At 40.6% G+C, this 24379-nt stretch overlaps 1 protein-coding gene across 21 annotated transcripts in view; it reads right to left on the minus strand.

Moving 5' to 3' along the window:
• PTPRK (protein tyrosine phosphatase receptor type K) overlaps positions 1–24379 on the minus strand; it is a 473693-nt gene that overhangs the window by 22516 nt on the left and 426798 nt on the right. For 11 of the 21 annotated variants that reach the window (XM_075862370.1, XM_075862369.1, XM_075862361.1 and 8 more), the window contains 6 exons: positions 23910–24026; positions 11024–11178; positions 6382–6517; positions 5679–5828; positions 1374–1547; positions 57–188 (listed from right to left, as the gene is read on the minus strand). In XM_075862370.1, coding sequence (XP_075718485.1) covers positions 57–188; positions 1374–1547; positions 5679–5828; positions 6382–6517; positions 11024–11178; positions 23910–24026 — 864 coding nt within the window. Of the gene's footprint in view, positions 1–56; positions 189–1373; positions 1548–5669; positions 5829–6381; positions 6518–11023; positions 11179–23909; positions 24027–24379 lie in introns of all 21 variants that reach the window. The other 10 variants (XM_075862349.1, XM_075862356.1, XM_075862353.1 and 7 more) reach the window with 1 other exon arrangement.

Genomic DNA, 24379 nt, shown 5'->3' on the forward strand with positions numbered 1-24379 from the left:
TTCCATTTTATAGACGAACATAGATTGTACTCTAAAAATTCAAACAGCAAAATGACCTGTGTCAAGTCCACCTCATTGAGCATTACTAAGGAAGAGCATCCATAGTCATATACTAATCTCCAGAAGTCTTTCACAGTGTTTGGCAAGGGATGCTGTGTGACAATGAAGGCAGCTGGCTGTCTGTAGCTCTGTCAAAGAGAAGAAAAAAAAAAGAATAAAACTTGCATTTAACAAAACCAGACAAAGGGCAGAAAGATGGACAGGTCTGCCAATCAGGGCATCAGAGCCAATAGCTTTATATTTAGAAGCACTTGTTTTATATAGGTAGGAGCTTGATCATAGCTTCCAAGCTGTCAGAGGCAACTCAAAGTTTATGTGTAAAGTATAAAATGATGTGAAGATTTTTACATAGATCCACATAAGACAGCTCTCAGGAGACATTCGACATTGATGCCCTAACACTCACGGTGGCGAGGGAGATATTTGAGCTGGTGCAATGAACACATCCAGCACTACTTTCTCTAATGCATTTCATCATGTTGAGCATCACTTAACCAATTATGCTAAATGAAACAAATAGCACTGTCTCTTCTAAACGCAACACAAACCGCTCTGCCTAACGTAGTTCATTAAGGTCTCCATTTACAGTTTAATGTATCCATTAATTATTCAGCATGCAGAATTGGTGAAGTGGAATTTAGTAAACATCGCAGAACAAGCCATGCCGCAGTTTCATGACATGTAAACAAGGACACATGCTAATGTAGAATTTGCCGATTACAGCTCTCTATAGGGGAGTTGTTTTTTCGAAATGTTATTAAAACCATGTTGCTTGTACTTTTTACTGTAATTACACAACCCTCTTTATGGTACGCATCAAGAAGTCCGCATTAAAAGAACAGCTTGGTTCATTGAATCTGTTTTTTAGAAGAGATATTCAGCCCCCGAAGTGAGCAGATGTGGACTGGAAATCTCAGAGCGATGCGCACAAGAAGCAGAGTTAAGCCATATTACCGCTAAACGACATCTGAGATTTTGTCACACATCACACAGTGGCCTTAGAGTTTTAACTAGATCCTTAGACGGTTTCTTTATAACCTTGAATGCTACTAAGCGCTCTTAATAGCTAGAGTGGAAATAAATGGACCATGTGAAGGCATCATTCCCACAAGAGGCGAACCCTGAAAATGACAAACAACTTGCCAACATTACATGGGAATTCAATTCCAGTGAACGACAACAGGGCTTTAATTACTGCACATTAGTTTCCTATTTGTTTTGGAAAATGTTGCAGTGCAGATACATCAATCACATTGTATCAGGCTTGATTACTGTCCTCTACACACAGCAAGCAGAGAGATAGCCCTCCTTACATCCACCAGCGCTGCATTGATGTAATTGCTGCTCTCCCCATCTATGGTAATTAAGAAAGGCAGACATCTGTCAGGTGGCAGCAGGTCCATGAAGCGGTTCTTGTCATGGTTCCTTGGCAAGCAGGCTATACTGCAGTCCTCGGCCTGTAATCTTGGGGTCACCGAATTCAGAGTCTGCAGGAGAGAGATTCATTAGAGACAAAGTACTGCCCCAGTGATTATTGCGACAAGAGAATTAACTTCGTATCACAGCAGCATTAGCAACGTGACTAAGACATAGCAAGAAAGGAGGCTGTAAAACATGTATACAAGAGGGGTTAAAAATAGTTACCCCCTGATAAACTAATTCTCAGAAAAATATGTTACGTTGCTTTCCAAAAGTGTGCGTAGTCCTTTCTATTTCAAATCCTCTGATCTGCCTAGAGATAATGTCAGGTAGCTGAAAATGATCGCAGGTTGCACAGGCCCTGCCTGGACTTCTTCAATCACCCTGGCGGGTGGATTTTTTTTAATGAACGTACCCTATGCAGCTATTGGCTTTTTGAAACATTTTATTTGACATTTGTGTCGGGGGTTAGATCTCGATCCTGTACTAGACTTGCTCTAATGAGGATGACCGTAGGGCTAGGACACGAATTCCAGAGATCAATAATAAAAGAAAAAAAGAACATGCCCATAGTGTTTGCCAGTTTGCATGTTTTCTCAGGAACATGCAGAAAATCTTGGAGATGTGTTCCTTATTCCATTTTTTGCTGGCTAAACAGCTGTTGAGGGCGGAAAATTAAGGGATAGAACCTAGTATGCCTGATCTCCTATTAAAGATTGGGTGAGGGTCTCATAGGAGGTTTGTGGTCACGAGAAGGAAATGGCTCATCTCCTAGGACACTTTCATAGTAATATATAAAGACAGGATAGAATCAAAGCAGATGAAGATAATAAGGGTATGTTCACACGAGGTCATTACGTCCGTAATTGACGGACGTATTTCGGCCGCAAGTACCGGACCGAACACTGTGCAGGGAGCCGGGCTCCTAGCATCATAGTTATGTACGATGCTAGGAGTCCCTGCCTCGCTGCCGGACAACGGTCTCGTACTGAAAACATGGCAATACTGTAGTAGGTCAGCTTTTATCTTTCTTTACAATAAATGTAATTTGAAATTTTTAATACTTGTTAACTCCATATTAAATGTAAAGTTTTGTTTTTGTTTTTTTATTGAATTGCCATATAATTAAATCATTATTTTCCATTACATAGTAAACATACCACAGGATATTTTAGACCAGTCAGACTAGCTTAAACATTTCCTATACATTTCCTATAACATTTCCTATACTAAGGAAATCAGGACGCTTGGGGTAAATTCCCCAGCTAATAAAAAGATTTGCAAAGCTTTGCTGTTTTACACAATACCTTATGTATGACATCCAGCAGTTTTCTTTAAACACATCTGCTCTCAGCAGAACGGATTTATGCTGGTAATACCCAAGTGAATAGGGGAAGAAACCGGTCACACATATCTGCTGGCATAGAATGATCTACGGTCGCTGTAGTTTAAATCTTAATCTTCTTCATCATAGAATATGTGTGAAATGCTCATTGAATAACTCCAGAAAGCTTGTGGCGCCCTCCACAATATATGTTGTGCTCATAGCATATTATGTATAAAGGAATTGCTCATTTTTAAATGATTCATGTTGCTCTGACTACAGATATATTTAGTAGTATATTATACACTCAACATTGAAATTGCAACACCAAGAAGGGCAAGCCGTAAGATTATGCAAATCGAGGAAGTACCAGGTGTTGCGGAGATCAAGTAAATTATGAATTTTTCAAGCTCCTAGCTCCAATCTGTGGCATGTGGGAGGGACATAAAAGCCAGATTGAAATCAAAGTTTTATAGCCACATGAAATCTCAAAAATCGGATCAAGTGGTATGGGATGGTTACGCCTGTTAGTCGACATGCCAGCTATCGCGACTTGTCGCAAACGCAGATGGACAGAATCCTTGAAATGAGAGACCTTGGTTTATCACTCCGGCAGATCGCTACATTACTATGCCGAGATGTCAAGACTATTCAACATTGCATGTCCCGAAGGTTGGGAGAACAACAATGAACGGTAATAACAGCAAGAGGTGCACGGAGGTGAACATCTGCACGGACAGATCGTCTGATTGGAAGAATGGCACGTAGTGAACCATTCTGCACTGCAAGTGAAATTGGACGTCACATCCCAAGCCTAGGTCGACAGAAACCATCAGAAAGCGCTTGCACGACTTTGGGCTATGGCCACCACTCTCAAAGGCTATCATAGCGTACAGCAAGACGGCAATGGAGGTCTATCCTCTTCAGCGACGAGTCCCGCTTTTGTCTCGGACGCAATGATAGCCGGAAATTGATCTGGAGACTACAAGGGCAACACCATGAAGAGGCCCTCACAAGGGAACGTCACACTGAACCTACTCCCGGGATTATGGTGTGGGGTGGCATAATGTACAGTAGCCAGACCCCTCTAGTCTACATTTCAGGTACACTAACTCGGGATGACATTGGTTTAGTCGTGGAATCAGTGGTACAGACATTTCTCCAAAGTGTCCCAGAAGCCGTTTTTCAACAAGGCAACACCTGGCTGCATATTGCTCGTGTTACTGCGAGCAGTCTGCGTGGCCTAAACGTGCTACCATGGCCTGCAGCATCTCCGCACTTGTCTCCCATCGAGCATATCTGGGACGTCATTGGTCGGCAATCGCAAAGTGAGCTGCCAGTAGCCAATGTTGATAATTTGCGTGCGCAAGTGCGTTCAGCAAGGCATAACATTCCTCACACAACCATTAAAAACCTCATTGATAGCATGCCAAGGCATGGAAGGGCATGTATTTCTGCATGTGGCGCTTATACTTGATACTGAATAAATCAACATGTTTGGAATATTTTGTTCCCTTTTATTAGCATTTGCATATCATTAACATGTCTATTGATCCTGTGATTTCCACAATTTCAAAACTTTTGCTTCTTGGTGTTGCAATTTCAATGTTGGAGTGTATCATGAAAGTCTGTACACAAGATATAGAAAATACAAACTTTGCACGATAGATAGATAGATAGATAGATAGATAGATAGATAGATAGATAGATAGATAGATAGATAGATAGATAGATAGATAGATAGAGGTACACTATAAATGGGTGTATAAAGTTCTGGCAAATCTACTTTTTTCATTTGAATGAAAAGTAAAAAACAGTTAAAGATTTCTTATAATATAAGAATTAAATCAGAAAAAGTAGAAGTAGACTAAAACTTGTAGTAAACAACATAATGAAGAAAAAAAACCACTTGGTTGATATACACTAGGACAGAGTCGCTGGTTGTGTGCAGACAACTCATCTTGTATATCTGGGAATGTGGATGCGAATTACAACATCACGGTTCTCCATATAACAATCTACTGACTAGTTATTCAATTTACAATCAGAAGCAACGATAACCTAATTGGTCTTTAGCAAAGGTCATACAGAGGGGTGACTATTCTAATACATCATAATAGGACATGACTAACATCCAAAAATGTTTTCACAAACCTAACTTTTAAGACTCTTGCTCACACCCACCGAAACTTTTTTTGGCAAACAAACATGTAACCATTTTAAAAACATAACTAAAATGTCTTTCATTAACCCTCTCCTATTAGTTGACAGGAAAAGAAAGAAAGAAAGAAAGAAAGAAAGAAAGAAAGAAAGAAAGAAAGAAAGAAAGAAAGAAAGAAAGAAAGAAAGAAAGAAAGAAAGAAAGAAAGAAAGAAAGAAAGAAAGAAAGAAAGAAAGAAAGAAAGAAAGAAAGAAAGAAAGAAAGAAAGAAAGAAAGAAAGAAAGAAAGAAAGAAAGAAAGTTTCTACATCAGAGGGATGAAACTGGTTACACCAGGGCTATGTAATAGAGCATTGTACCTCTGTTTCTCTATGCCCACTATGCCGTATATAGCGCATAGAAACTACGTATAAGTATCATGAAAAGTCAAGCTTCACTTTAAAGCACAGGACAAACAAGTTATTTCTAATTGGCATATTAGCTAGATTCTCAAAATAGTTATTGGGATTACAGAATTGTCAAGTCTGTAAATTAATGTGTAAGTGCTGTTTAATGTATAAACAGCGTATTTCGCCCAGCCAAAGTTATATTTCTATTTCCCAGAATTGCTAAATACAACTCAAAGACAGCAAATAGCTTGAAAACATAAAATTTACATTAGAAATACTTGTAATACATTCAAAAGAGAGAAGCCTAGAATACATACTGATAATACCTGGAATTCATCTTTGAGATGCGACGAGTTGGTCTGGGAGTCTATTCTGATCATGTCAAAGTATGCCGCTTTAAATTCACAGACTGGAATGGCAGTCTCTCCACATAAACATGCTTCCAGAATGGCGTCATGGATGAAGATATACTGCTCCTGTATACACAGAATAAATAGCAAAATAAAAGCAAGTCACATTAAGTCCTATTCAGGTGAATAGGAGCAGAGCTGCACTTCTGCAGAACGGCCACTATGCAGTGGCCGGAGCCATGTGCTTCCGGCACCAACTACTGCATATCACTCAAAACATCAGGCACCTGAAGTGGCTGACCCGCACCAGTCATATACTGATAACCTATCCTGTGGATAGGTCATCAGTTGTTTGGTCGTGGAACACCCCTTTAAGTGTGCTCAATTCTCAAGATCAGTGGGGGTCCATGCAGCCAGAACCTCACCAGCAACACATTCATGGCCTATCCAAGGTGATAAAGAACCCCTTTAGCATTTGCTTAAAATACAGAAAACAAGAGAACCATATGCAACTGGTTGGATTTGACACATGCAACTTGAAGTCAAAATAAAGTCTGATATGAGTTCCCAGCCATATAGTTAGAATCTTTATTGACTTTAATATATTAAAGTATCAGTAAGATACCTTAAACAAGCATACCCAGAACATAAAAAAAAAATATTGGAAAAAGTTAATTACCTCTGTTTGGACCATGTTGATTCGGCGAGAACGTAAAGCTTTGACACAATTATAGATGTCTACAACTCCTTCCCGCTCTGCCATGTCCAGCATGATATCAATAACTATGTAACAGCCAGTGCGGCCAGCGCCAGCGCTAGAAGATGTATGAAAACAATGATGATTTACTAACAACCGTATATACCATGACATCTCTGATAAACAAAAGTAAGCTATGTAAACATTAGGCATATTTTCTTATAGTCTACTTGATTAACAGTTAGTGGTTTTAACATATGTAAGGCAGCCCTCAACTTTTCCATATTAATTTAGGTATCTTGAAAATATCTAAGGGAATGAAGACAATGAAAAAACAAACAATCAAAACAACCGTAGGCCCTGTAAATACAGAGTTTTTTGCCACGGCAAAGGACGGCCGAAGTTGCCTCCCATTGATGGAAAAAAACCGCTCCCTGGAAAAAGAAGCGACATGCCCTATCTTGAGACATTTTCTGCCTCAAAAACCCCATTGAAATCAATGGCAGATGTAAAAAAAACGCCACAAATGGCCGCAGCGGTTTTTGACGTTTTTTTTAACGAGTTTTATGGCAAAAACCGCTCGCGGTTTTTTCATTTGCCTGTTAAAGAAAAAGGTAAAAACACGCCAAAAAAAGCATAAAAAAAACGCAGCAAAAAAAGCGTCAAAAAACATCTGTGGCGCAAAACCACTTATACTAAAACCCGGAGCTGATTATTCCAGGCAGAATTTTCTGCCTGCAAAATACTCAGTGTGAACAGGGCCTTATAACCCAAATTGGTGGTGTCAAGTGAGTCAAATGTACTAAGGAAGAAATCTACGAATTCAGAATATAAACTGCTGGATTGGAGACTGTTCTGAAGGTTCTGCAGTATAACTCAAAATCTGCCATTGTACTTAATGGTTAGGCTTACTTTCCACACAGACAAGCCTGGATACATTTATAGAGATGTTTCCTGAACATGGTGCAGTGGGGGATTAAAGGGTTATTCCTACCTTAGACAATTATGGCATGTCCACGGGATATGCCATAAATGTTTGACAGATGTGGATCCCAGCTTAAGGCATGAGCGTGGCTCTCTCCATTCTGTTCTTTGGGAGCAATGGAAACAGCTGAGCTAACTGTCCATTTATTCCCCACCTGGATGTGGTGGGTTGGATGTTTCCCGTTCTAGAGATAGGTGCGGGTCCTAGAGCTGGAATCCGGATCCATCAGAAAATTATGGCATATCCTGTGGATATGTTATAAATGTCTAAGGTGGGTATAACCCTTTAAAGTGTGCCTCCAATTATAAAACTTACATAAATCAATAGTACAAGTGAAGATAAGAAACTTTGTAACGCAGTTGATTACAGAAATAATGCCTTTCTCCACTTACTCCTTTCATCCTCCCCCCTTAAATGTTAACTCACTCAGAATTCACGTATAAAATCTATAGAGTAGAGAAAAGACGAATCCTCAGCTTACATCCACCCATAGAAGTACATGGAGAGGATGGAGAGCAGTTGCAGAGAGAGAGCGAGAGAAAGAGAGACACACACACACAACAGAGAAGCTACTTGCTCTAATAAGCATTTTACGGTCTTCTCACCATTGTGCTGGAATCACAGTTAAACTGCTCCCTACCGCTGTATAATGTCCCACATGCTGCTTCTAGTAAATGTTTTACTCTCTAACCCCAGTGCTGAATTCACAGCAACACTGTATTATGTCCTCTATGCTGCTGTGAGTATGTCGGAGAGAAAGAGAACGGGGAGCAGGATCTTATCTGTATGCTGTGTATAGGAGACCGTTAGCAGCTAGTCTCCTGCATCAGTTTCCTCCTCACTCTCCCCTCTCCATAGATTCCTATGGGCCGCTGTAACCGGATCTCACAATGAAGCTGAGAATCCGTCTTCTCTCTGCTCTACAGATTCTATGAATGAATTGTAAATGAACAGTTAAAAAAATTTTTATATCAATTTGCTTTTAGTGTTTTATTAAAAAATGTTTTATTTATTTGTGTGTTTGTGTATTACTTTTTTTTATTTTTGAACTTTTTCTTGTCTATGGGGCTGCCATTTTTTTTTTCATCTCTGTATGTGTCGATTAACGACACATACAGACATGGAATACGGCACATACAGCCCGTTCCATTCACTATGCTGTACGCCGCCTGTGTGGGAAGGGTGCATGCGCCGCTCCCACACAGTCCAAATGGAAGGTCTTCGGCCGAGCGCCATCCGGCGCCATTTTCTTGTGGACCGGAAGCCGCGGCCGGACAGTAAGATTACTACTTCCGGTTGCGGCTTCCGGACTTGTGTTCTAATGCAAGCACTTGGAGCGGAGGTGGCAGGTAAGTTATTTCTGTGTATGTACGGGTTTTAGTGTGTGATTACTACTGTATGTAAACCTACTACACGGTGTGTTCGCTCAAAAAATGGCGACACACAGTGTAGGAGGATTGACCGTTCAATCCCCTCCTTTCTCCTGGCACTAGCTAGGATAAGGGAGGGGGGATTCTGTGAGCTCACTAGAGCGAGTGTGTTTTCTCAAATTTTGCAGCATAAAGCAATGTGGTTGCTTTACCACATGCCAATGCTGCAATTTTGGGAATTGCTCCATCTAGTGACCAGCACTGGGAAATGTTATAAATTAGAATCTAATTTATAATATTTCCTGACTCGTGAAAAAATTAAAAAAATTAGAACAATGTTTAATCATTTATACACTGTTTAACTAAAAAAAAATAAAAAATTTCTAGCGACACATTACCTTTAAGGGGTCAGGGTGGATAATGAGAAAAGGAGTATGAGTGGAGAAAGTTAGTGGGCACAATTCTGCCGCAAACTTGACATCAGTAAAAACACTCCCCTGTTTGTATTTCTAATTCTTTGAGGAAAGATGCAGTATTAGGGTATGTGCACACGACAACGGCAAAAACTAACTTACAGCTCCTGAATTTCAGACGTAATTGTATTTACTCGCGTTTTTCGCGGCGTCTTTTACGGATGCAATTGGAGCTGTTCTTCAATGAAAAACGGCTCCAATTACGTCCCAAGAAGTGTCTTGCACTTCTTTGACGCGGTTGTAATTTGACGCGCCATCTTTTGACAGCGACGCGTAAAATGACAGCTTGTCCGCACAGATCATCGTAAGACCCATTGCAAGCAATGGGCAGCTGTTTGCAGATGTATTGGAGCAGTCTTTTAAAGCGTAATTCAAGGCGTAAAACGCCTCCATTACGTCTGAAAAGAGGTCGTGTGCACATACCCTTAGACGACAATGAAACGGATTTTGGAGGTGCTGAAAGGAATGTTCAGAAACTCATCTGTCTTCCTGGTATACACTATGACTACATGAAATGATAGGATAGTTAGAGAACAAAAATGTATGTTAAAAATTAAGACTTGTAGAAAAAAAAGTTACTGTTGCTATGTCTAGCAGATAATAGATTAAGAGAATAGGTTGACTATGAGCTAGAGAATGGGTTAGATTCCATGTATCCCCTGGTACTCATTAGTAGATCTTGCACAGGCAGAAGATGACTAGTCCGTGCTCTGACTCTCCAGCTTGTCTCAGCATTAAATCATGGAAGATCAATACCAAGAGGTTTTCAGCACGGCTATTTGTTTACACTTCACCGCTGTCTGAATAAAACTAGAGAAGAAGCACATTCGACAGTCTGATTTATTAGAAGTGAATTCTCCATCCGCTTCTTTCAAGAAAATGTGTAAGTTACAGCGCTGATCTGAGTTATTTAAAGCAGCTGACTCATTGTCTCAAAATGACATGTTTTTAGGTAAACAGAGCAGTGAACGTCTCACATCTAAAAGCAGGGCAGAATATCCACATTGGCGGAAGAGAGTCATTTTCTACTTTACAGCAAAAGTAGCAAACAAGCCCAGCAAAATAATTTAACAAAGATGTCTTGATCGTAAACATCCTTGCCTTAAAGTTTGCAAAGTTATTGTGAATGGAAATGTAACTAGAAAAGTTCCAACTTCTTTTTTTAGTGCAGTTTAACTTCAATTAACAGGAAACTTTTTATTTCTTTTTTTTTGCCAGTTCCCATCGGGTTTTACGGTCTTCCAAAAAAAAAAAAAAAATGAAAGCAAACCTGTAACTCATGAAAAATCTGTCAAATTCTATATATATTTGGCCTCATGAACACAAACTTTTTTTGCATCCACAATTCATCCACAAAAATGCGGATGAATTGAGTACCCATTCATTTTTATGGACACATGCACAGGACTGTGGTTTCCACCGTTCGTGCATTGGCCGGGAATCTGGACCGCAAACAAATAGGACAAGTCATACGGTCCGGACTCATGGAAATCAATGTGTGCACGGTCCGTGAATTGCGAACGGCCCGCGGATGACACTCCACGGCTGTCCGTGCCGTAATCACGGACTATGCACACGGCTATGGTCTTACTCTTGATAGAACAAAAAAAAAAAGCAAGCATTTATCACTGAAATTTTCCATGTCTGAATTTTCAGCAATTTTACTGACCATCGCATGAAGTAAAAAACTTAATGTGATTCCATTTATTTGTATAGATTGCAATGTCGTGCTATTTATTTCTTGTGACATTGAAATCCAAAAATCATAGAGTAACCCTTTTTTTCAAAACACTAACCTGCAATGTACCACAATAGGACCAGCACTTGGAGGGTTGGACATTTTCACTCTTCTAATAAAGGACAACAGCCCAGTGGCGTGGTACGGTACTCCATGATCAGGCCAACCAGTAAAGTGGAACTGCTTCACTTCCCGGATTTCATTATATCCTCTCTGTAAGTTAATAATATCCATATATTATTCTCCAGGTACAGCATGGTTTAACAAATACAGCAGTCGTGTCTAAGGATGGAAATAGAAACACCTTCAAGTATATAGTGCAGTTAGTACATCTATTACTACATTTATTTCACTCAGAGAGCTTTAGCATTTCACTGTGTCTTGAGTTATAGCACCAGGGAGCGGGTTCATGGCAAATGATTGCTTTATTCCGGGATATTTTATAGTGCTATCAAACAATCAATTTTCACCAAACAGCTATCTGCAGGAGAAAGAATTTAACTCCACTGCTTCGCTTCGCTGCACTACAAGCAACAAATGTCGACATTGCAGTAACAAATAATTAATCCACAGGAAGGTGAACATCTGAGCGAAACTACACATGTGCGGCAACAGAACGAGACGCTACAAGCGCAGTTATCTTCTGTACTGGTGATTCATTATGGTAAAAGTAGGTGAAGCTGCACAAGTCCAATCTTACAAACGTGTAATGCAAATAGCCAAGTAATACGCTCTTCCCATACAAGAGAACTAGCAGAAAACTTATATCTGTGTGTAGAGTATAACAAATATGGACAGATTAAAAATGGTGTATAACATGCATGATAAAATCTCATTGTAATAATGTAATTCAGGTAGTTTTAAAGTGCCATAACCCTTTCTAATCAGTTTGGTTCAGCTGATATCAAAGTACTCGCACCCATACAACATGGCACTAGTAGGGCAGAATTTTTCTTTTGTCTCACCTAAACTTGGGGTCATCTTACAGCTCAGGTACATGGCCAGGGCCGGCTCCAGGTTTATGTAGGCCCTTGGGCGACACAGACGACTTAGTGGGCCCCTTTGTGAGTGAACTCATGGCGGAAGTAAAATGGCAAAAAAACAGTAGCTTGTGCGCCCATATAGAAGTTAGGCCCTATTTATGCCTCCATATAGAAGTTAGGCACCCAGTTTGTGCCCCCAAATAGAAGTTAGGCCTTCTTTATGCCCCAAGTCTGTGCGATTTTGCAAACAAATAAAATCTAGATTTTTTTACAACCCTATGGGCGATTTTCGATTTGAGTCTCGATTTTCTTATTACTGTTAAATATACTAGAAAAAATAACTAGAGTTAATATAAATCATTTTCTTTAAATAAACAATTTTTAACATACATTACTATAATAATTGTATGTAACTTAACAGCTTTTAACCTGTGCAAATATTATTTTTTTATCAGAAATACAATTGGAAAATTGTATATCTAATTGATTATAACTTCGATTAACCTGTTCCCCTGGCAGGGAACAGGTTAACAGAATCTATAATCAATTATGCACTGCGTGCACTAACATCCCTCTCTGCCCGTCACCAACTCAGCCGGTCCCCGACATTGTAGATCAGAGCAGTTTAAATTGAAGCAGGGCCAGGCAGGTAGTGCCGAGCGGGCACTTTTGGGAGAAATTCCATTATAGTGTCTGAAGTCTGAACAGGACACACTGCAGTACCGGCCCCACCATGGGGTTTTAAATAAATGACATTAAGTCCGGATTCACATGATCGTGATTGGGCCATAAAACACGGTCCGTGTTACAGCCGGATTTCCCGGCCCGACCATGGTACATGTGAAAGGGACTCCTGGCATCAGTGTCATTTAGGCTACACTAACACGATAGTGAAAAAAAAATGGCCATTAAAAACTGATCAACTGTCTGTTTTTCATGGCCGTTTTGAATCAGTGTGTCATCTATTTCAAGTTTGTCATCTACATTTGCCATCTTTTTTTCATAGCCATTAAAAAAAACGGATAGATTTAATTTTTTGTCCTAACAACCTGAAAACACCAGAGCCCACTGTAGCTAGTGCCACCGTGCCCACTGTAGCTAGTGCCACAGTGCCCACTGTAGCTAGTGCCACAGTGCCCACTGTAGCTAGTGCCACAGTGCCCACTGTAGCTAGTGCCACAGTGCCCACGTATAAAGTGACACAGTTCCCATGCAGATAGTGCCTCACACAGTGCCCATGTAGATCGTGCCTCACACAGTGCCCATGTAGATCGTGCCTCACACAGTGCCCATGTAGATAGTGCCTCACACAGTGCCCATGTAGATAGTGCCTCACACAGTGCCCATGTAGATAGTGCCTCACACAGTGCCCATGTAGATCGTGCCTCACACAGTGCCCATGTAGATCGTGCCTCACACAGTGCCCATGTAGATCGTGCCTCACACAGTGCCCATGTAGATCGTGCCTCACACAGTGCCCATGTAGATCGTGCCTCACACAGTGCCCATGTAGATCGTGCCTCACACAGTGCCCATGTAGATCGTGCCTCACACAGTGCCCATGTAGATCGTGCCTCACACAGTGCCCATGTAGATCGTGCCTCACACAGTGCCCATGTAGATCGTGCCTCACACAGTGCCCATGTAGATCGTGCCTCACACAGTGCCCATGTAGATCGTGCCTCACACAGTGCCCATGTAGATCGTGCCTCACACAGTGCCCATGTAGATCGTGCCTCACACAGTGCCCATGTAGATCGTGCCTCACACAGTGCCCATGTAGATCGTGCCTCACACAGTGCCCATGTAGATCATGCCTCACACAGTGCCCATGTAGATAGTGCCTCACACAGTGCCCATGTAGATAGTGCCTCACACAGTGCCCATGTAGATAGTGCCTCACACAGTGCCCATGTAGATAGTGCCTCACACAGTGCCCATGTAGATAGTGCTCACGCTATGGAGAGAAAAATAGAAACAAAGCGCACATCGTGCATGAACCTGTATAACCACGGGAAAAGGAAAGGTGGTCAGATATACTGACCTGGTGATGTTATGCTAGGAGCATAACATCCCAAAGAACGTATCCAAAATGCCCTTATGAGAGCCGGTTGCAGCCACAGTTTCCGATCCGGAGATTTGGAACCAAAACTCAGATGAACGAATCCAGTAAGAAAACAGGAACAATAAGGACGGAAAGATCCAAGGGCGCAGCCGTATGAAGATATTGAATTTTAATTGTACATAAAACGACAGCAAATTATGTGTTTCGAAGCCGTACCGGCCTCTTCGTCAGGTCAAAGTACAAGTAATCGTAACAAGAGGATTCACTGCTTATATAACCCAAAAGAACCGGATAACTACCGGGTTAGGTTATAGGTCAAACAGAGGGCGGGTTACGGCAAATCATTATGTTTACAAGCAACACACTAAAAGATTTAAAAACACATAAAGAACATATAAAGTTACATATACAAAACACATAAAACACACTATTCGGTCCATAGTGGGAAAAAATCAAAAAAGACCATACGGAAAGATGTTAATAAGATACTACATTTTCTTACGATCTGAGTTAGCGTATAACCTAACCCGGTAGTTATCCGGTTCTTTTGGGTTATCTAAGCAGTGAATCCTCTTGTTACGATTACTTGTACTTTGACCTGACGAAGAGGCCGGCTTCGAAACACATAATTTGCTGTCGTTTTATTTACAATTAAAATTCAATATCTTCATACGGCTGCGCCCTTGGATCTGTCCGTCCTTTTTGTTCCTGTTTGCTTACTGGACATGTAGATAGTGCAACACTCTCCATATAGTGCTTATGTAGAAGGTCTGGATAGAAATTAAATATTTTGAGAAGATAAATGCTATTATAAATTAATTCATCTGAAATGGCAAAATTCCCAGATGTAAATATAAACATAGTACATATGCATTAACAGGAGGAGGAAGGAATGGAAGCAGGATGCATTTCTTATTTACTTGGTGGGACAGGCAAGAGGTAGCCCTAGTACGACTATATATGAACTGATGGAGACGGGACAACTAAGATACGGTTTAGTGAATGTCCAATAGCAACCCTACTATATAGGGTGTGTTATGATACAAGTTTTTGGGAAAATAATAAATGTTCAAATAGTAAGACACCAATCTGGTATTGTCAGGGATCATTACCATGTATATTGTTTGCAAAAATATTATCCTCGCATATATGTATGTATAGATCAGTATATTACACAAAGAACTGGAATCTAACAAAATGGAGAATATATCAGGGGCACGCCTATGGAGACACCGCTCCTGGAATGCAAGAGGAGTGTACAGATGGACTCACAGCTGAGGAGCCAATGGGGCTTAAGCACATCTCTAGGGAGGAGTTTTGTGTTTCTTTTCTTTGTTCAATAAAAAGTTTCAGTTCACGTCCTACTTGACTGAGGGAAAGATGTGTACCAACACTTGTCTGTCTGGTGTACTTTTTTTCCATGCATGCTTTCAGTTTTCAATTTACAGAGGTGGTTATTCGGTGTGAGATAACAGGGGAAAAGGAAGTTTTACCCTGTCATTTGGCGCCCGAACGTGGGGACACACTTGAGGGGATTTCAGAATCCGGACAACCGACAATCACAGGGTGAAACAGACGACCCAGGACTGCCCACTGAAGGAGCCTGATCACCTCCATAATAACACGGTAAGTCAGTTGATTTTATAAATCTTCGACTTATCTGTGTTAGTGGACGGTCTTGTGGGAATCTGTAGAACCCTGGTCGACTGGCTCGATTATCTCAGGCGACATCCCCGCTGTGTGGTCACGAACACATAAGAAATTAGTCGCGCCCGACTAACCATCCTCTGGGTAATTAGGGACTAGATAGAAAATATAACCTGTCTTATACAGGTGCACGCGGGGTGTGTATAAACACTGGTAAGTCGTGGATAGTATTATAACCTGTCTTATACACGGGCATGCGGGCACGGTAAAATGTGTAAAATGTGCGATAAGTCATGGGACAGGCGCACACGGGGTGCAACGCACTGATAAGTCGTGTAATAAGTCATACGTAATATGTTGGCCAGACCTCGGTGAAACTAGAAGGTTGCAGAGTAAAGGTGTTATATAAATTACGTGTATAATATAGACTGTTAGAATGGATGGTTTACGGTCCATATTCAAATAATCAGGATCACCCGAACCCGGATGATCCTATTCGTATGATTTGGTGAAGCGAATGGAAGTTAGGAATAAGAAAGGTATTGTATGTTATATGTATTATAAACCACAGGACCAGCCGCCGCCCTGTAATGGCGTCCGTACCTCATGGTGAGTGTGTACTCATTGCGGGCAGCAAAACCCTCCTCACAGCTGAGCACTGTGCTTCCTGTGAGAGAGGCCGCCCCCCACCCCATGATGAGGTCACACCCCCCCGGCCCAATCAAATCAGTATGAAATTATAGCCTTGTTAATTTTCTAATTTCCCCACAGTAACACATGCTGCAGTGTTTTTTTTTCTATTCTAGATTCCGTCCCAGCTGTGCACTGGTGTAAAGACACGTCATCATAATATAGAGATAGTGGCCGACAGATTGGACATGGTTACAGATTATGTGGTTGAGGTTTTGAACGTAGAAAATTCCTATACAATAGTGTGATGAATGATTGCAGATACGTACGTTGTTTTGCCGGCATTGCAATTGTTAAGATTGTGAGAACAGAGGCTGTGAGGAGTGAGTGTGTGACCCCCTCCTGTAGAATTCAGTTGGGAGGGGGAGGGGGGCTGTGTGTGCTGTCTGCAGTGTGAAAAGCAGACTGACTGATATACAGGGCGTGAATGAGATGAGACAAGGGGATTACAATATTGCACTGATTTTGGATCTAAATTGTATGCTCTTATTGTTAACAGAAGTAATGTCTAAAAACAAAAATTCTTAGTGTTTTGGGTATGGGGTTAAAATCAGTTTCTTTTTTTCTGTGTACAGGAAAGTTTCTTATCTTTGCGCATACGCTGTTGTTGATAAAAGTTACGCTGCATATTTATGTGTTATGATGTGATAAGATTTAATCTGTTTTGATGTTAATTCAAATGTATTAAACTACAGATATTGTGAGACACGGTCTTGAAAATGTATGTACCCCCACTGTTCCCTATTTTTATATACAGTTTATTGGTTTGCAGTAATTAATATTACCAGATATAATATTTTCCGTTTTATTGAATAACTAATTACATTTGTTTTGTTTTTGTTTTCACATATGAGGCACGTGCTATGGTGCTGCCTAAATGGTATTTTGGAAAATGTGAAATGTTTTACAGGTAAATGATTGCAAGTCATTTTAAAGATACAATTTATTTTTGTCAGGAGAAAGTCACTTTTGTTCCAGGCTGTTGTGTATTACAGGGGGTTAAAGTAGTGCCCCCCAGATAGAGTGCCCGATTTTATTATGTTGCGATGTAGTCCACAAAGGGGGGAATGGTGAAGGGACTGATCAGGTACAATTTTGGTTTGTTTTGAATTAATGAATTTGGTACCAGGAGATCTACAAAATGTGTAAGAGACCCCAATATGTAATCCACATTAAATGTGTATAAGAGTAACCTAAATGTTGAAGGTTTTTCTGTGTAGATCCTTCCGGAACAGTAAATATGGCACTGGGTATGCTGTGCTGTAGTCTCCACCCAATATGAGGTAATGTGTAAGAGACCATCCCCCTCCAGCAAATTTACACAAGAGGTCAAGGTCACTCACAGATGAGTCTTTTCAGATTTAGGAGGGAAGGAGGTGAAAATTATCTGAACATTGCTAATTTTATGTAAAGATTTTAGTAATTTTTGTTTTTGTATTAATCAAGTGTTTACAGAACCTGATAAAGTGAGATTCTCAATGTGTTCTGGATTATCAGATGAGTGTGGAGAAGTGCATAACGTTTTTATTTTTGAGAATGAAGACGCCCCCCTTTGAAATGTTCTTGAAAAGTTCTATCTATATGTGACATGGGTTTTAATGTAAATTTGTAATGTAGAAATACTTGATCATATACAGTATGTACAAGACAGGATACGAGGCACCAGGTAAATCATCCAGAAACTACTCTCACCTTCTCGTTCATCTCAAGGAGCGGAGCAGGAGGTGCTCGCTGAGGCTGTAACCTGGCAGAAGGTAAGACGGCCGACATTTACACTGACTCTAGGTACGCTTTTGGCATCGCCCACAATTATGGGCCCATTGGTAGTAGGAACTTTATTGGATCATCGGGTAAGCCAATTGAGAGAGCAAGAGAAGACAGAACTGACAACAAGAGTATGTGCAGCCAGGTGTCAGTAAATTGGCTTTGTCCCTGGATACAATAATGCCACCGCTAGGTTTGTAGCAGCCTGCATGATGTGCGCATAGCATGACATAGGTAAAACAGTAAGGTACCTGTGAAAAGTGCAGCCCGGCCAGATTACCCGTCCCAGTGACTGCAGAACATACAACTACCTGAGGTAGAAGTGTACGACAATGTGCTCGTGTGTGTAGATGTTCTCAGGGGGGCCTGAAGCCCGGCCGGTATCTTCCCAACTGCAGACGTTGTGTGTAGTGACAGGGGAACAGTGTTATCCCAAGTATTGACCTGGTGTTTGTACAATGATAAGATGTCAGCAGTTCTCCAGATGTTATTCCAGAGTTAGTTTGTTTAATAACGATATTCAAGAAGAGTTGTGGGAATATTAAATACTGAGGTTAAGTTTTATGTAAAGTTCTGGACCATCCTTAGCATTGGACTATTGGAGGCGTCAGTATTTTGTTTGTGTAAATGAGAACTTCACAGTGCAAGTAGATTCCCATTTCAAAATAATTTTAGAGCAGAGAATTCTGTGCAGTGTATATGTGTATGTATAGATATATATAAAGAAGTAAAATGAGTATGCATGTATAACTTCTAGTTACTGCTCAATGTGAACATTTAATGTAAAGATGTTATTTGTTAATGTTTTTCTTCAAATTAATTATCTGATTAAGATCAATTACCGATTATGCATTGAAAAGATTGTTCTCCACAGGAAGAGTCCAACTGGGAGCAGAAGGCGTGAGAACCAGATTCTGACAGAATGTGGACGGATAAAGGAAGGTAAACCGGTACCACCCAAGGCACTCTTGATGGCACTTGCATTGATGGTGTATGACCTCACATATGCCCCAAGACTGCAAGGATCGATGTGGTAAGATCTAATTGGTATGTCCCTGGCTTTACTGCTGATGCTGATAAATTCTGTTAGTGCTGTTTGATTTGCCTACAGAACAGTCCTGGCAGACTGGTGCCAACCTTATCATACCTGCCTAAAACGAACCAGAGTAGGGGGGGGGGGGGAATTGGTTTGAGACACTTGTCAGATAAACATGTGGATTCTGTGTATATTTCTGTGAATAAGAGCTGTTCCAGGTAATCAGCTGAGAATAAGGTATAAATCCTGCTGGAAAGTGTAAACACCAAGTTCAAATATAATGTACCCAATAATTACACATTTTCTAGGTGCCCTGTCCAGTGTAACAGAGAAGTTTTGCTTACATAAAGGTGTTTGTTTGTCGTTTAACGGCCTGTCATTATTATTGTATATACTTAGAACAACGTTTATAGTGTATGCGGATGTTATCACCAGATTAATATTTATTTTAGCAATTGACAAGGGTTGGGGGTCCCCGGCAAGTGCTAGTAAACATGAACTAAAAGACTTTTAATATGATGAACTCCATCACTGAAATGCGGCAGGCGCAGCCTGAGCCACTACAACGCGTTTATCATGAACTGACGGCAGTGTCACAATTCTAAGCAGCCGCCCAGACAAGTAACTTGCCAGAGGAAGAGGATAGATACGGAGGGTTTGTGGTAGTCACAATAAAACTCCACTAATCCATCTACGTGGGAACTCACCCCAGGCTCACATCATGAGGTGCTATGTACAGCCCGGTGACGTATACTAAGAGAGATGGTGTCTGACAGATGAGAAGGACCAAGCCAAGTCCTGATGACATCAGCAAAGATCAAAGTAAAGACCAAAGACCTGAGTGAATCCGTCAGCAGTATCAAGTGATCTAATAAGTGACCAGGTGGAGGATAGTAATAAATCCCCCACTGGACACCACTGTGCAGTCTGACTCCACAGAAGACAGAAGAAGAAGAGGACGATGATGTACAGGACTGGCAATGAACTGATGGGACCCAAAACCTGAGGGTGATAGCATGAGATTGGTGATAGCATTATATTATTAGTTGAGGCTTTATTGTTTATATTGTCTGAGGTTTATAATTATAATGTATGTAGATATGCTGCGTCACTGCAAATTACAATCTGAGGAGTTTTATGTGGAGGTGTGAGGTGAAGGTCACTGGTTGTTGTCACTCATATGTAAGAAGTACATGGCAGCAATGACAGCCCGGAGGTTATGTTACCCGGGTGTCTTTAGGTTTGGGGAAGATGCTGCCCATGACCTGTTATATCTGCAGGGGTAAAAGTCCCATTAGGACAGTAAGTGACAGTGCGACAATTATTACCATTAATAAAATGTAGACTGGATTAATTATATATATTACAACCAGCAGCGGTTTGTAGATTATACCAAGACAACCATCCTGTATACTGAGTAGAATAGGGAAAGTTAGGACCACTCCGAAACCTTGGAAGTCCAGGTACAAAGGGGGGTCACTCATCAGGAGTAGCTCGTCTCAAGCTGGTGAAGAAATCCAAAACCCCTATCCGCTTGGTTCGAGTGGTCAGTGGTAGGTTGCTAGGCAAGACTCAGGGATAAAGTAATAATATTTTTAGGGGGGACTGTCAGGGATCATTACCATGTATATTGTTAGCAAAAATATTATCCTCGCATATATGTATGTATATATCAGTATATTACACAAAGAACTGGAATCTAACAAAATGGAGACACCGCTCCTGGAATGCAAGAGGAGTGTACAGATGGACTCACAGCTGAGGAGCCAATGGGGCTTAAGCACGTCCCACATCTCTAGGGAGGAGTTTTGTGTTTCTTTTCTTTGTTCAATAAAAAGTTTCAGTTCACTTCCTACTTGACTGAGGGAAAGATGTCTACCAACACTTGTCTGTCTGGTGTACTTTTTTCCATGCATGCTTTCAGTTTTCAATTTACAGAGGTGGTTATTCAGTGTGAGATAACAGGGGAAAAGGAAGTTTTACCCTGTCAGTATAATAAATATATTCCATGTTTAGAAAAATTCCATATCCCAGATTTCTGATTTGGATATTTCATGGAAAACACAAAATTGTCTGGGTGACCCCAAACTTTTGAACGGTAGTGTATCTTTGCAACCTCTTTGAATATCACAACAATTTAAACTTTTTTTTTTTTTAACAAGAATTATGAGGCTTTCATTTTCTTGATTAGTTTGATTCATTCCATGGTTTTAATTTTTATTATGAGCAGATAAATCACAAAAAATGTGAAACATATATATATATACACACACACACACACACACACACACACACACACACACACACACACACACACACACACACACACTGTACAGCTCTGTAACTATTAGGCTGGGTTCACCCGACCTATTTTCAGACGTAAACGAGGCGTATTATGCCTCGTTTTACGTCTGAAAAGAAGGCTACAATACGTCGGCAAACATCTGCCCATTCATTTGAATGGGTTTGCCGACGTACTGTGCAGACAACCTGTCATTTACGCGTCGTCGTTTGACAGCTGTCAAACGACGACGCGTAAAAATACAGCCTCATCAAAAGAAGTGCAGGGCACTTCTTTCAGACGTAATTTGAACCGTTCTTCATTGAACTCAATGAAGCACAGCTCAAAACTTACGGCTGTCAGAGAAGCCTCGCAAAATGCGAGGAGGAGCATTAACGTCTGAAACGAGGCAGCTGTTTTCTCCTGAAAACAGTCTGTCTTTTCAGACGTAAAAGCCTGCTACCGTGTGCACATACCCTTATTCTTCTATCTCCATCACCCTGGATCACTGTGAGCGGAGAAGAGGGCTAAAAGGGAAAATTTATTTGCCATGCGTTCTTCATGGATGTTAAAAAAAAAAAATGGATGAATTTTTTTAGTAAGGCCTCATGAATACGACCGTAGCCATGTGCACGCCCGTGATTTTCGGGTCGGCCAGCAGCGGACTGTCAGCCGCGGGCCATTATTTTCAACGAGCCCGGACCGCAGAACACGGCCGTAATAAGACATGTCCGTTCTTTCTGCAGTAAAAACTACGGTCGTGTGCATGGCCCCATAGAAATGAATGGGGCCGCAATTCTCCTGTGGATTTTCAGGGGAATTGCGGCTGCAAAAGCACGTTCGTGTGCATGAGGCCTAAGGGTTTTTTTAGCCCGGCCACCTGAAAACACCACAGTGCCCATGTAAATAGTGGCACAATATCACTGTAGACAGTGCCCACATAGTGCCTCAGTTCCCACTGTAGATAGTGCCCACATAGTGCCACACCCAGTGCCCATGCAGAAAGCACCACACCCCCCACAGACAGCGCCACTAACTCACTGTAGGAGCAGAATCCATCTGGCCGGGGATTCCGCTCCTAGAAGGACCCCCTAATTTATACAGGATACAAAGCAGCTGTATCTCAAAAAGTAAAAATAATTTTTAATTAAAAGTAATAAGAAAGTTGCACAAAACACACTGGTGAAACTCATAAAAAAGCACTTTGAGAAAGGACAGCTGAATTCTGACCTGCCACTGTTTTTTCTTTATTGCACTAATGCAGATAAAATAAATACAAATAAAAAAAAATAAAAAAATAAAATATCATAGTTGTTACTTCACTCATTGTACTTGAAAATACAATGTTGTATTTCTACTTTGAGGACCTCCTATTCGTTTCTCTAGAATTACATGTCAGGCTTGTGGACTACACACAGCTTTCATTAATGATACAAACATGATTGCCTCAGTTTTTTGTTTTCTTCTGCAATCATTTTTTTGTTGTTGTCCTGTTATCCTTTCATATTTTCACAATATGCATTAGCCATCTTACCTTACCAATGAGAGAACAAATACTTGTTATTATAGAAGCCAATTTTTCGCAGAAATATAACCCAAAAGCAAATTAGGAGTTTTCAGAATAATTTTACTATGAAGAAACAGATGCCGCAGATCTGAACTTGTAAATTAAGTCCTGATTAAGATATGTATGTAGAAAAGTGGTGGAGGCGGTCAGGTATGCATGATTTGATTTTACCCATTGCCTATAAAAACACTATTCACTGTTCACTATTTCAAGGCTTAGGCCCTGTTAACACTGAGTTTTTTTTGCAAGCAGAAAATTCTGCCTGGAAAAATCAGCTCCATTCTTTTTTAAGTGGTTTTGCACCACACGCGTTTTTGCCGCGTTTTTTTTAGGCTTTTTTTTTTTTAGCTATTTCTTCAACAGAAAGATTGAATAACCGCAAGCGTTTTATGCCGAAAATTGATTTCAATGGTGTTTTTGAGCCGGAAAACGCCTCAAGATAGGGCATGTTGCTTTTTCCCCGCGAGCATTTTTTTTGCTCGCGGTAAAAAAAACGCCTCCACCTCCCATTGAAATCAATAGGAGTCCATTTTGGCCGTGTTTTTGCGGCAAAAACCGTGGCAAAAAACTCAGTGTGAACAGGGCCTTAGGATTTTGATCCTTAAGGTTACCTGGGACACGTTAAATTGTTTGTAACCAGCATTACGAATATGCCTAACAAAAATCCTTAATTCTCTTGTACTGTAATACCGGAAGCACAATTGTATTGGAGAATTACTTATTCCATATACTTGGGGAAAACCGAACATTGTATTTTATTCAAATGAACAAGCCGCTGTGAATCCAGATTTTTTTTACACACTAAACTTCTGCAATGACAAGCTAAAATAAGCAAAATGAATCTGGCTTGGGTCAGGTATGGCAAGGGCAAAACAGATTCAAATAAAAAGAAATACGTTTGCAATATTTACCCTTTCAAGAGTGAATGTTCGGATCACATACTCCGCAAGTGGTTCCATTTCCACACATGTCACTTTAAAATCTGCATAGACTTCGGTATCATCAGGCCAGTACTTGTAACATTTGACCTGTAACCACATAACAAAACAGTATAGATTCTGCATAATGGTATTCTAGATAGAAATATTTTAAAATATTGCTAACAGTTACCATTCAAAGAGGTCTTTGGAAAAAAACCCTATAAAGAATTGCTTGCAACATAGCCAAGTATTGTTGATTATCATCAGCCATTTTTACATATCAAATCAGAAACAAAGTTGTAGGGCATGGGTCTTCTTGTGAGGCCCCAAATAAGTAACATATATGAGTCACTGTAATGGTAAGTTCAAATGCAGAATAATTTTTCTGTTAATCTGCAGCAAACCCGTATAAAAATCAGCACTGATTTTTTATTCCACCGCACGAGTGGAATTTAGTAAAA

Source organism: Rhinoderma darwinii, chromosome 4 (assembly GCF_050947455.1).
Source record: "Rhinoderma darwinii isolate aRhiDar2 chromosome 4, aRhiDar2.hap1, whole genome shotgun sequence".
Taxonomy (NCBI): domain Eukaryota; kingdom Metazoa; phylum Chordata; class Amphibia; order Anura; family Rhinodermatidae; genus Rhinoderma; species Rhinoderma darwinii.